The sequence below is a fragment of the Apteryx mantelli genome, chromosome 3 (assembly GCF_036417845.1).
Source record: "Apteryx mantelli isolate bAptMan1 chromosome 3, bAptMan1.hap1, whole genome shotgun sequence".
NCBI lineage: Eukaryota > Metazoa > Chordata > Aves > Apterygiformes > Apterygidae > Apteryx > Apteryx mantelli.
In genome coordinates, this window is record NC_089980.1 from 134,670,130 (window position 1) to 134,684,304 (window position 14,175).

The following is a 14,175-nucleotide window of genomic DNA, read 5'->3' on the forward strand; positions in this document are numbered from 1 at the left end:
TTTTAATAGAGCTATGAATGATCAGTCTATAAAGATAAAACTTTGAAAGTTTACCCATATTGTGCAAATATTTCCACCAAACTTTGAATTTGGTCAGTCTAGGTTCAGAGCTTTTCAAAACTGCTACACTGGGCAACATTCTCAACTTAAAAAAATCAAATAAGTATTTAAGATTTAAAAAAAAGAAAAATTTTAGTCTGATTTTCTTCCCTGTCTCCCACACTTTAAAATTCTAGATCTGGGTGATGCAAGATCCTTCCAAAGCCCAGTGTGATTATTGCATATAGTGGATGAGATAGGTCAGAGCTCCAAACTTCTGAGACTTTTGGCTGCTGATCTGGATGAGGATCTGGGGGCTCAGCCTCTGTCTTTGCGAAGAAGTAGGGCACACTATTGTAGCAAAAGCGCTTTGGGCCAACTCAAAAGCACATTTGATCTATGAGTGAAGACTCAGGAAGGGAATAGAGGTCTTGTTGAATTTAATGAAGTCTGAAGCAGTATCTTTATGCCTTTAGCTCATCTGACATTCAAATCATTTCTCCTCTTTATCACATTTTCCAAGAAGCTTGTTTTACAGTGTAGATTCAGTTATTAAAGCAGCATTACAATATTCTAGATGCTATTATTTTCAGCATAGCTACATACGAAATATAGGTGGTTCCATTTTAGAAGTAGAAACCTACAGGGTAATTATTTATCTGAGCTGACTCTTTCCTGGAGTTTTCTTGTTGCATCCACCCCCACTAACATGAGTGCTGCTAGCTGTTTTGCCTTGGCCTGATTTGGAGCCAAGACATGCTGAGGTCTACTCTGTTTTGAGAGTGGGTGGGATTCATCCTCCCTAACCTTACCTTTCTTTAAGTTATCTAGCCCAGGGGAGTTGTTCAGGCTCCTGTATTGATAGAAAGAAACACACACCACCAAAGACCTGTTCATCTGAAGTATTATAGATACCAATCTTAAGATGAATCACAGTTAGGTGATCCCCTTAGAATAGCAACTACTGAGTCTGTGAACGCATCAAGTAATTGCCAGGTTTCCCCAGCTGCAAGATGGGCATGACGATAAACCCTAACCTGCAGGCGGGTGTAGCTACGTGCTTCGACTGAAGAATAAGATGAAGTGTTTTTCTTAGTCGGGGCCAGAGAATGGGATTAAACTGTAGTTCTTTTCGCTTTGGCTTTACTGGTTCAGGATCGGGCTGTCCATGCACTCACAAGCTGAAGATATAACAAACATTACAGATGGAAAAAAACTGTGAGGCCACTGAGTCTGCTCCTCTGCTGTTGTACCCTATTCGCCTTTTCCTGGTGCTGTACCCAGCAAACCCAACACACTTTTATGGGCTCGTTTCTCAAAATTCTCTGTTCTTAAGACACCATGAGGATTCTGAACACCAGCTCTGAGGGCTGCTCCTGTCCTCTTGATGACTTTAACATTGTAGAAATTGTTTTAAGGTTATTATAACAAGGATGTCACCTACACTTGCATCGTTAAGGTGGCCCTGCTCTGGCTGTGTGTCACGTGGGAAGATGCAGGCTCTAGTAGTGACCAGACTGTCTGGACAGAAGATCTGGAGGCCAAAAGCAATAGTGAAATAGGATTAGGCATCTGAGTCCTACAGGCTGTCTCTGACCACTGTGCCGAAGGCTCAGCAGCTTCTACTTCCCCCTCGATGAGTGAAACGTGAACACTTGGCTATTGGCAGGGGAAAGTTTAATGGCCAGATTGTGAAACTGCTCAGAAGGTACAGATGGGGGGTGAGAAACAAGACAGAGAGATTGCAGATGTCCCTATAAATTCAGCAGATTGCAACTTATTTTCATGATCGGAGCATCCCAAGTATGTAAATATTTATGATAACCCAGGGCAGACAAAAATTTGCTTTACACAGACTGAAAAAACTACTTGTTCTTGCAGGAATGCCTCAGGGCTCACTTTTGGGGTGACACTGCTGGGGTTGAAGGTCCCAGGTCTGCAACCATCCAGTTGCCTTTGCAGTGGCACCCTTGAGGTGGCTGTCCTTGCAGGCATAAGAGAGAAGATTGCTTAGGCCCTTCTCTGGAAAAGCCATGATGTCACTTGTCACAGCCCTGTTTGTCCCCCATGATTTGTAGCCCTTGCTGCATCTTATCCATCCTGCTGGAACCAGCAAAGCCAGTTCCATCGTCAGACTCCATGCTGAACCTTTGAGAAATGTCTAACCCACATCATCTGTGGTTTCTGCCTCTAAAAACTGATGGTACATACTTAAACTCACCTGGTCTTGACAGTACCACAGGTAATCCAGGCTTTTTCAAACTACCGGATCCCTAGAAAAATTAGACACCTAGAAGATCCCAGAGACACCCATGACGGTGTCAGATCTTAAACCCCTGTCCCAAGAGTGATGCTTATCCATCAATATTTTGGATCCCTCAGAATCCACGCTCAGATCAGGATGTGGCTAGAAGGGGTCCTACAGATAGACCAGGGGAGGAGATAAACTTGTATATCAATTTTGCTTGACTTTTCTTAGACTTTGATGCTATTAGCAAATAGCATTGAATAGTAGCTGATACACCTGCATAAGTACTTGTCAAATAATAAGTGCCTCAGTCTCTGCTGATAACAACTGGGCTTGAATTGGCTGAAAGAAGGAAAAAGCTTTTTTCTCCGTTTTTCTCTTTCTTGTGTCAGCCAGTCCTTAAACCTGTTTTAGAAACCTTTGTCAGTAGCCACAGTTAAAAACTGTTTGTATTGCGGTGTTTTCTATGCCATTTTGCTGAATCCATTTGGGATGTGCATTGTGATACTTTTTTTCAGGCAGTTTCTAGTTCATATTTTCTTTTTTTAATCAGGCAGAGACATTACAATTAAAATACCGTAAAAGTGATTCTGGCAGTATTGCAATAAGCATGTTTTTTAATTAAAGAAAGAACATGGGATGTACAAATAGTACCAGCTAATGGGAAATTTCATCCAATGTATTTTTTAATTGAGATTTAAAAGGAAGAAAAGTCAGCCCTATTTTTCCCTGTCGCTGTGTGATATTTTCCTACATTGCTACAATGAGGTGTATCAAGTCTGCAATAATTACAGCCACAGAGCCTTAAAGTCACAGCTGTTTTGATGGAAAATGAAAGGAATCCCTTTTTAAAATTTTTAGGTTTTTTTTTTGACATGAGCTCAATATTTTTCAGTAGGGTTCAGCTCTCAGGGCTGGACATTCCCAAAGACATCATTTTAGGGTCCTAAATCTGTAGCAATTAGATGTTTGTTTTTTTTTCTACTTCTTCCCCTAGCTATAAATCCCGGGTTGTGTTTGGGTATGGCGTGCAGGTATCTCTCTCCAGCTCTGTGTAGGACGGAATTACAGCATGTACATTAGATTCCTAGGGCTCTCGCTTGCCAGTGAAATTGATTTTCCGCATCTTCTGCAGCTCTTGGGGCTCCTCTGAGGCTTCCCAGGATGAGCAGATCAGTGGAAGCTAATCCTGGCCGTGATAGCGATGGGAACCACGTGCAGCTCCCGCAGAGACCGGGCTGAAATACGAAGCAGCGCGGTCTCCCTGCTGCACGCACTGGCATGGAGCAAGGGAACACACCTGTTTCTGGGAAGCAGATGCTGCTTCTGACCACGTGACAGAGAGATCTTCTGAGTCTGTCTACGTCTGTTGTAGATACTAATCAGACCCTGATTACTGTACCAGCTTCACGTTGTTAGTACCTCACACATCGTTATGTGGTACAGGAATATTGCTGTTGCTAGTTGTACAGGCTGAAAACAGAGGTCTGCGTCTTAAAAAAGTTTTTAACTGCACATGCCTTCAAAGACATAAGTCTAAATTATGATCCCAGAGGCACAGAGGGAACATATTTTACAACAAGGGGCTGCATACGAGCTTCGTAAGGTTTGAAGTATTGCATTGAACCCTCTTCCTCTGATGGTTTGAAAGAGCATGCATTATGGTACAGTCTTGTAGAACAGGCTTTCATTAAGACCAAAGTCCAACCCACTGTGCTAGATACTGAGAGTCAAACCCTATCTGTAATATTTTTAAATTCAAACACCAAAAGTCACAGAAGAACAAGTAGAGAGGCATAGCAAATGTGCTGGTCTAATGGTTACCCAGGCAAACTCTAGATGAACATGAAGATAACTCTACTCCTTCGACATGCCATGCTCCTTCACCTCCCCTAGTGTCCTCCTCCCTTGGTGAGTGTGAAGCGGATAACAGGTGTCCATCCCCTCCAGACTTTAAATAGCCCAAGGACCTATTTTTTCATCAGACTCATTTGCATGATTTTTACCCTGGTGCATTTGTGAGGGTTCCTTGGAAAAAACCCTCCCAATTCCAGAGCAAAATTTCTCTCACTGCTGGAATTCAGATCTTGGGATTTGCTGGCACTGATTAAGAGCAAAGCATCTGCTTTCACCTGCTTCATCCCTGGCATTCACCTCACGTCTCCAAACTGTATAGTTGGGTAGACGTTTGCATCTAGATGATATTCAGTAGGTCCCAGATGACTGACTCTGATACATGCTGTCAAATTGCATCGAGGAGTATCCACACCTCTTACAAAAGCATCAAAGGTGTTAGTAAGTGTCTGGGATGCTGCCTCAGAGATGAAGAAGTAGAAGGACTTCTTTGGAAGAGATGCCTACTGCAGTGTCTTCTGGGCTGCCAATCTGAATTGCCTTTGCTTGGCTCCCATGTTGTAAGGGAAGAGCCCAACCAGCCTCCACGGGTGCACGTGCCATCTGAACAGATGGCTGTGAGTGCAGAGAGCCAGAAAACACAGCCTTGTCAGGCTTGGGAGACGGTTCCTGACTGAGAGTACTCAAGCAGCTGCCTAGCTCGGAGACAGATTAAAACCTCAGTCCAACAAAGTGCTGGAATACAAGCTTAACTTTTAATGTGTTGGTGACTTCCTGGTGGAAATACTCAGGTAGTTAGGTTCATGGCTAGTTTGGGATCTGTACCTGTACAGTACAAGGAGGGTGGAGGAACATATACGGGGGGATAGAGAATGAGTTTTGGACTCTTTTGGTTCATGCAGCCTCTGGGATAGACCCAATACAACAAACTTCTTTCTCCTTTGTATTTTGCTCAGCGGTGGTCCAGCCTGCGATGAGCTTTTATGGCTCATCCGAATATCACGTGAGCATGTCAACAGGGTACAGATCCATGAAATAATCGATTGTTCCTATTTAAGGCGCATAAACTCTATATTCCTCTTTATATCCACAGGAGAATCTTTGTTTTTTTCTGCTAGGAGACCCCACCAGGCACACCCTGGGAGGCAGGGAGCGAGCAATAAGAGGGCTGCCGGCACACTGCAGCCTTGTGCAGGATCAGTTGTTTCATAAAGATGTTCCAGTTCCAGCAGTTGCCTCCTGCTGCTTGCCACTCAGGGATACTTGCCAGCAATATAACTTGTGAGACCGAGCCTGGCTCATGGGGGATTCTGTGAGTTCATCATGTGAAATGCCAAGCGGGAGAAACTGGGAAGAGCAAGCTGAAGGCTGTGGGAATATTAGTTATATATGGCTATAGCGTACCCACAGCACAGCCAGAGCAGATCTTCCTTGCACAGCCAACCTCACAGTGATGGGAGGGACTAGTCCCGTTGAGGAGATGATCTTTCTATCAGCAAATCCTCTTCCACAGACGGGAGGTTTTCTGTTAGTTAAAGGGGTGTGACACAATGATATGCGAGACAATTCTTCTGTTAGTACTCTCCTAACAACTTGTATTATTGATTAAAAAAAGGATCTCCCAAGACTATCCAGCACCTTTCTTGAAGTTTGCTTGCTTTAACGCTTCACTCAGCTTTGAATAAAGAAGTGGAATTAAATCTGGTGACAGCCACTTTTATCCTAGTTCTCTAATGAGCTGTTCATTAGAAAAATTAGACTGTTTCTTAGGATGGACTTATATTGATGGTGAATGCTAAAGTGTTGCCTCAAAAGATAATAATAAAAAAACCCTCAAAGTAAAAGGTGCTCTTTGGAATGGGGATTTTGCTTCCCTCTGAGTTCAGGAAATCCTTGGAGCGTTCTAAATCACAATCTAAATAATAATGAGAAAAATCAGCATCCCTTTTATGCATTCCAAGAATGTCTACATTAGAAGCATTTTTTTAAAAAAATTGAGGTTTTGAGAAGGGATGTCCCTATGTGAAAGTGTGAGTCAATCTCGGTATCACAGAGGCAAGGAGAAACTTTCCATAGTAATCCTCACAAACCCCAACTCCATGAATGTTTGCTCTTTTTTTTTTTTTTTTTTTTTTTCAGACGTGCATGACGCAGCCTTTTGGCAGAGTAAAGACTCTGGGTACGTAGGCTGTGTGTCTAACCCAATTTGGCACTCTCTAAGAGCCAGTCAAGGGTTCCTGACAGATTAAAGTAGTAATGCATTATCCTTTCCTTTTGAGCGTTTTCTGCATCATTTCCCAAGGATCTAGGAAGAGAAATGTCTCTTCGCAAAACCAGTTCTACCATTGGCATGCTGGTGCAGTAGTTATTCACACACCTTATTATCAGGTTTGTTTTCTGTAATATTCCCTAGCTTTTTGGTCTGGCTGTTTTTCCGCTCCTCTGGGAAAGATGGAGTTGCCAACAGTTTAGTTTTTCTCTCTTTTCATTCCCTCTTTTTCTTCTTCTTCTTCTTTTCTTTTTTTTTTTTTGGTAAAGACAGATAAAGAAAGATTTCTTTTCCTGGCAGAGAGGTGGAGGCTAATTGCTGGGTTAATTGAGAAGAATGGTGCTTCTGATGTTCTCACAAAGTATCAAATAGCCTCAACATTTTTCTCCCTGCTCTCCCTCACTCCACCTAAAGAGACCCATTGAATAGCACATTACTGTACAGAAGTGATTATGGGTTTAATTGTATTTATTTTGGTTGGTGGGGAGGCCATCATAACAGTAGTTGATTGATTTTTACAAAATCACCCTCAAGGTCATGTGTAGGACTTTGCTTTCCTGTGTAGCCATAACAAACAATTTGAGGGTCACAGCCAAAGGCTCAGTTGAGCAATATTCTTGCTTTCTGCCTTCAGAGAAGGGGTCAAGTGCAATAAAAGAGGGAAGCAAAACTTTTATTTTCTTTTTAAAAAAGGGGAAGACAGTCTTGTAAAGCAGCAGCTGTATATTTGTTCTGATCCAATGAAAACAACAGAAATACAAAGAGCTAATGGTTAGAGGGACCCTATATAAATTTTGGGCATAAGTATTTGTAAGTTTGGCTAGAGGTTTTTTTTTTTTAATACTTGGATTTGTTAAATGACTAAGTGACTACCTGCTAACACTTACTTTTCTCTTCTGTGACGCTGCTTTTTAGCTTTCAGAAGTTGGACTTTTCTGTTTATGCTTTGTTTCTGAAGACCAAATGTCTTTTGACTTTGTTCTGGAAAGAATCCAGAAACTTTGCAAATAGCCGGGATACGATGACATTATGCTACCACCGTGTATATAGCCTATATATCTGGTTCCTATGCAGGGTGTGTTTCCAGCGCTTCCATGCTGGGTATGGCTGTTGCTTTTAAAGGAAAGCCGAAGCATCACATACAGCAAATTCCTTCTGGTGGAAGACTTCCAAGTCTTCGTGCCATTGCAAAGTGTGCTTAGGGTTGTTGTTGCACTTAGGGATAGAGAAACCCAAGAGCCAGGCAACGACCCCCACTTTGAAGTCCATTTCTTATTCTCCCAGCACATCCAAGTCTTCACATTCAGGGAGGGTAAACCCTGCTTTTGTGTAGGATTTCACTCAGGAAGGGTCAAACCTGCAGCCAAAGCATAGCAGGGTTAGTGCCTGCAAGTCTGATGCTATTGGAACATGTTGGGATTATGGTGTGTTTATAACCAGTGCAGAGCAGATGCCCAGTAATCCACAAGTGATATGGGAAATCTTTGACTCCATAGAGCAAAAATTGTTCCAGACAACTGACATGTAGTTAGCCTACTACTGAGGAACAGGAGAGTTTAAAAAGAAGAAAGGAAACAAAAAAAGCCAGAGATGACTGGTCATATGTGAGAAGACAATGTTTTTTAGGAGATATATGAAGATGGGCTATTCTGGATATGCCAAAGCTGCCTTGCGCAGAAGAGTGCACAAGGGACAGTGAAGAACTGATGTTAATACCCATCCCAAAAGGATTAACTTTTGCTTATCAAGCTGCATCTGCTTTTTGCAGGAAACATATGAGCAGCCTTCTCCTCACTTGCTGCTAGTTTTGCAGAAGAGGGAAGTGACTGCAGCACTGACGGCAATGCACAGCTCTGATATGGGCTCCATTGTCCCTCAGCACTGCTCATGGTGGGAGGAGGAATGAAAAGGCATTGCTCCTTTACAAGAGACCCTCCAGAGGCAGGTCAGAAGGAGATAAATCCTAGACCCTGATGGGAAAGAGACCTCTTCCCCTGGCTGTCTTGAGATGCATGGGAAGGCTGCAAACAAAAAAAGACTCTGGAAAGTCTTAAGTGAGAGGTGCCCCCATCCCTGTTATCCCATGGGGAGGAGATACGAGGGTTTGTGGGAGGAGCTTAATATGTATGACCTAACTTGTAGACAAATTGAATATTTTGGATGGCCAAAATATGACTGAAACTTGAGAAATCTTTTGGGGAGCATGTTGGAGGCAGCCAAGATTTATGATTTTTGAGTTGAAAGAGAGGACAACTTTTGCTACCAGCCTTCCTGGTTCAGTGGTGCAGCATGGCAGCAATTAGAATATTCATTAAAAATCATATGAGGAGAAGTGGAAACAGCAATGACTGCATTTCAGTGGAAATAAAGCATAGGAAGTCAATAAAGACCGTGGGGAAGATTGCTTTCTTATGTTAAGAGTAAAATAAATCGCAGTGATTTATAGTTTCATTTCTAGATTGCAGTGATAAAATTATTAACACTGCTGCTATAAGGCAAATGTATTTAATAAATATTTCTCTTCTCAATGGGGGAAGGAGCAGGATGGTAAATTATATCACAAGAGGAAGATGGACCAGCAGCCCACTTATTACTGAAGATGATATTAAATAATATCTTTCAGGAATACACATTCTTAGATGAACAGGTCAAGTTTTATCCAAAAGCTTTAAAACTGTCGGTAGATGAGTTCAATTTTCCATAAATATTAATTTTCAGTACATTTCAGAATACATGGGAAATTACAGAAGGCTGTACAAGTTCTGATCTTGTGCCAGTATCCAGACAGGTAAAGGTCAAACTATTGGCTGGTTAGTCTGATATCAACCACAGGTTGAAATTGAAAACTGGATGAAGTTAAATGTTACAGCTGATTGAATCCTAAATGACTAAATCATACAGGGATACAATGACTGATAGGCAAGATGTTTTATGGAGAATATGTCTTGTAAAAAAAAAATAAAAAAAACCAACACAAATTCTAGTTTATTTGCGAAGAAAATTACAAGTTTGATTCTGTAGTTAATTCTGTAAGTTAATGTCTAAAAGTTAAGTCTGTAAAGTATGTGATAATGTGATGATTAACTGAGGATTACTGAACATTGCAAAACCACAGCTCTGTGCAATGTTAGCGAAGCAAGATCTCATGTCGGCTAGCAGACATGAAATACATTAACTCAAAACACAATTTATTAATGGGGAATCATTTTCATGTCTATTTGGATGCCAGTGCCCATCATCGATGAACTGGAAGTACGTGGAGAACCATCACTGACTACATTTATGAGTGCTGTTCAAACCAAATACAGATTTACACAGCTGAATGGAGAGCAGGGCAGCTAGGAGCAAGGAATGAAAGTTGAGGTTGCACAGTAAATAACTTCATCAAGAAAAGTCATGGTCCTAGAAAGAGTCAGGAGTTAGGAATTAGAGCACATGTAAATACTTTTGCAGGGAGAAAATGCCGTTTGTAAACCTCTCTGCAGTGCAATACAGAAGGGTACAAAGAGAACCACTCTGAAAGTTAATCCTGGACGAGCTGCAATTGGAAATAAAACAGAGATCATGAACAGTGAGGGAGATGAACTGTTGGAAAAAAAGGTCATAGAAAATGGTGGAGTGATGTTCCCAAGTCACTTAACTGTCTGTCTGCCTTTCTGGAGGGTACACAGTAGTCAAACACAGGTGACTTGACTTCCTCCAGCTGTTCAATAGTATGATGTGCCCAGACCATCAGGTGCTATGATCTAATGGTCACTTCAGTCTGTAAATTAATACCGTCTTGAATCTCATCCCCATTTTGCCGTAGCACATTTTGTGCTGAGAACACTTCAGATTTCTAGAAACCTCAGACATATCTCAGAATAAGCCTGAAATTTTGAATGAAACAAGCTGAAATTTGTGCTGTTTTATAAGTTTGTATTCAGTATAATTTATAGCAAGCTTAGCAGAAATTAGTATATAGATAGGGAAAGAGACAGCTTGTAGATAGGGGAGTTGGTATTTGTGGGAGCAATCCCATGGCTGACAGTTATTATAAGCGAGAAAATGTGGGATTAACCTCTTCCTTCTGTTAAGCATATTCTGCATAAACTTGTCTGGAATGTACTGAAATCTAGGAATAAAACATTTAATGGGTAACCCTTATTCAAATACTAGCATTACTGTGATACTTAAAAATTAGGATCACCAAGCCAACTTCTCAGAGCTGAGACTTCCAGAGACTGAAGTCTTATAGTGTGTTACTGAATTTAATTGATTTGTTTTTTCTTTTATTTTCAAGTGGATGACAAGGTTCAGACTATGCTGCCAATGAAAACCCTTCAATACAAGAATAAATAAGGAGATCTGGCAAGGCAAAATGTGTTCAGCAGGACTGGATGCAACTGGGTGGGAAAGGCACGCAAGTGCTATGTAGCTCCCACATCATTATAATCAGTGGGACCCGATGCAAGGGGGCAGTGATAAAGGGATATTTTTAACTAAAACATCTACCCTCATTCTTTGCCTCAATATTGAAATAAAAGCAGAGGTCTGATCTTCCTAATCCCTTGTGCCAACTTATTTGGTAGTACCTTGTGGAGAAGGAAAGCCAGCTGGTAGGTAGGTATGAAGGTCACGATTAAAAACTACTAACACCGGAGAGAAGCTGGTCATGGTATGAAAGGTGCCAGTTTTTAGCCACTTCAGATAAAGAGGAATGCTGGGAGGGTGACTATCCCTTTGTAAGGACTTCTGAGGTTACCTGTGTTTCCTGGCTAGCTCTGGGGAAGCATGGCTTGACCTAGGAAGGCATTTCCCAAATTCAGAATGATTGGATGTCCGACAATCCACTCTGTGAAAATACACTATGAAGACAGTGACAGTTTCCTTCATAGGAGAGAAAAGGGAAAATATGTAAAGAGATAAAGGAGTGAACCATCCTGAGATGATAGAATGGGATTGCTGGCTTACACCAGGCAAGAACAAAGGCGGCATTTGACAGAGACTGAGTCAAAACCAAAGGATGGGAATGCCTTTTTTTATACACTATGCAGTTAGACCACAGAATTCATTGCTTCAAGAAGTCATTGAGACTAAGTATTAGAAGGATTTGGAGAAGAATCAGATCTCTATTATTAACAAAACCTATCTGGTTATGCACTAATAGATGGTAGAAGGAAAGTGCTGGCAGGGAGATGAAACCTTGTGCTTTGGGGCAAAGCTAACCTCTAATTAAGGATTAAAACGAGGCTTTCATGGGATGGGGAGATCATCTCACATGCAGCTAACAGGGAAAACTTTCTTGTATTGTATTTTCAAGCATCTGGTTTTGAACAGCAGTTGGAAGCAGTATGCAGGATTAAATCAACCACTGATCTAAACAAGTTGCCAGTTCCTATGTTCCAGAGCTCTTCTCCCTTCCCTTCTCCATGTCACAAATGGTTTATAACCTGAAAAGTTAGGCATACAAAGTAAGTAGTAGTAGTATCCCTTTCTAACAGTTAGAGAGTGAATAGGTTAAGACTGGGATTTTTGAAACACAGCTCCCTTACACTAGAATTGGAGACAGTTAGATGTCTGCCCAGGCTGAATGATCTTGTTCAAGTCTAGAAAAACTGTCTGTGGTAGAGCTGAAAAATAAGCTGAGTTAATAAGGTCTTTCTTGTGAAAAGGAGCATGCTATTAAAAGCTGGTAAATCTACAGGGCAAGCTTGGATTCTGCAGGAAACAATACGGTTTTACCCTTAATCCCGTAACTTCTTTGCAAGACCATTTGTTTCACCTAGCTCTTAAGCTCCTTTGACCATGAGATGACTGGCTGTGAGATCAAACAAACAGTTGCATTTTGCTTTTCTGTTGTCTTTAGGTGGTAAACTTGTATTTACTGGTCCAGGACCTGTAGAACTGCATGCTCATTACATCCTGATATCTGATGGAGGAGAACTCCGTGTGGGATCCTCCAAGGCCCCTTTCCATCACAAAGCACACATCTACCTGTACGGAAGCCTCCATTCTCCACCAGTATTTCCATATGGGATCAAGTTCCTGGCAGTGAGGAATGGGACCCTTTCCATGCATGGTGAGTACCTTTTTTCCTTCTCTTTAAAAGCAAAGCACAATTAAAAAATGTAAAAACTAAAAATAAAAACAGAACTGTTCAGAGAAAAAAGTAAAATTTTGGCCATAGATTTGCTTTTCTAAAAATAGCTAAGTATATGTTGACATTAGTCTTTGGACCAGAAGACCAGAATTCTCGTATTTTTACATTCACAGTCAGACTCCTATTGTCACAGTATCTTAAGCACCGAAGCTCAATGCTGTGCCCCCATAAGAGCTCCTAAACTGGGAGCTGAGTCATTTTGAAAATCTGATCTCTAAGAAGAACCTAGATAGTATCCAGTAGTTATGAAACCTTGGCATTCATTTAATTACCTAGAGGATGACTGGGTTTGTGTATGCCACAAATGAAAGTCTTCATCCTCTGGAAACTGGACTTTGGATCTCTGTTGTGTATCATGTGGGTTTGCTCTTCTGCTGAAAGGGGGTATCCTTTTGCCCTCGTTTCTCCCTATAACAATTTGCAAGTTTCCTCCCAGCCAGCTAAATTGTTTGGAGAGGTGGATGGCTCCTAGTGTTTCCAAGAGAGGCTGGTCTGTCACATAGGTCCCATGACCAGGCCAGTGCTGCAGTCAGCAGCTTGTGCCAGCTGGAGTGTGGGTGCTACTTCAAAGGAGCAGCAAAGTGCTCCTGGCAGTGTGTTTTCCCTTTCTCCTCCATCTCTCCATGCTGAGCTGGCGTCCCCTGTGCCAGCAGTCCCTCTCTAGCGTTAGCAGCACAGCTGACATCTCTCTGATTTCCTGGCGGTCCGCACAGACACACCTGCTCAGCACACGTCCTGGCCATAAGTGACAAGCCCAGGGCTATGCAGAAAGACTGCGGCAATGCCAGTAATTTCAGGCCGAGATGCCCAGTCCTCTGCTCTAACCACCAGGTTTTTCTCTCAAAGGAAGCCCTGCAGCACCAGAGCTGTGTGTTCCTCGAGTGTGGAAGAGACAAGGGAAAAAAAGGAGAGAAATTGGCTATGGGTTTGCAGATGAATGCAAGTTTCACCCTACTTTATGGGGCAGAGGACTCTGTATATGGAGCTTTGTGGATGGCTGTGAAATAGAGGTATAAATTGGCCATTTCTTGTTGCAGAAGATTGGATGTGGAATCCAAGCACAAGCTCAACATGAATCAGAATACGAGTAAAAGGCACTCGCGTTAAGCTCTTACTAATGTGCTTTTTCTAAATGCAATATGTGTCTTAGAAGGAGGAAAGAAAAGCCAACTCATATCTGAATCCCTCATCTCCCTCCTCTATGTTCTTGCATGTCAACCTTCATGTTGATAGGCGTTTGTACCCTCCAGCAGGGCTTGAACTTACAAGCTGCTGGCCTACAGGCAGAAATGTTACTATCTGAACGTTACTGACATGTATGGCTCTCGGTCAAAAACAATGTAAGACACCAAGGGGTCCAATCTGAGCGCGCAAGCTGTAGTGCTGTGCGGTAATCCTGTCATCTCACACATGCGCCGCGAGGTCAGGTGAGGTCGGTTGTTGGAGAGGCATCCACGAACAGATGCTTTGCTGAAGCAGGAGGGAGGTCGGTGGAGGCTGCGGAAGGTGCTCTTTGCGGTGGAGGAAGGTGCTATTCTACTCCCGGGCACGTGCTGAAAACCAAGTGACGTGTTCTCGGTCTCTTTGTCAAGATGCAGTGAGGCTAAATTATTTAGTGCTTGC

At 42.2% G+C, this 14,175-nt stretch overlaps 1 protein-coding gene across 1 annotated transcript in view; it reads left to right on the forward strand.

Annotated features, from left to right (window-relative positions):
• The window catches only part of PKHD1 (PKHD1 ciliary IPT domain containing fibrocystin/polyductin), a 270,667-nt gene that overhangs the window by 90,725 nt on the left and 165,767 nt on the right, over window positions 1–14,175 (forward strand). The window contains exon 36 of the mRNA XM_067294855.1: window positions 12,259–12,471. Within this exon, the coding sequence (XP_067150956.1) occupies window positions 12,259–12,471 (213 nt within the window). The remainder of the gene's footprint in view (window positions 1–12,258; window positions 12,472–14,175) is intronic.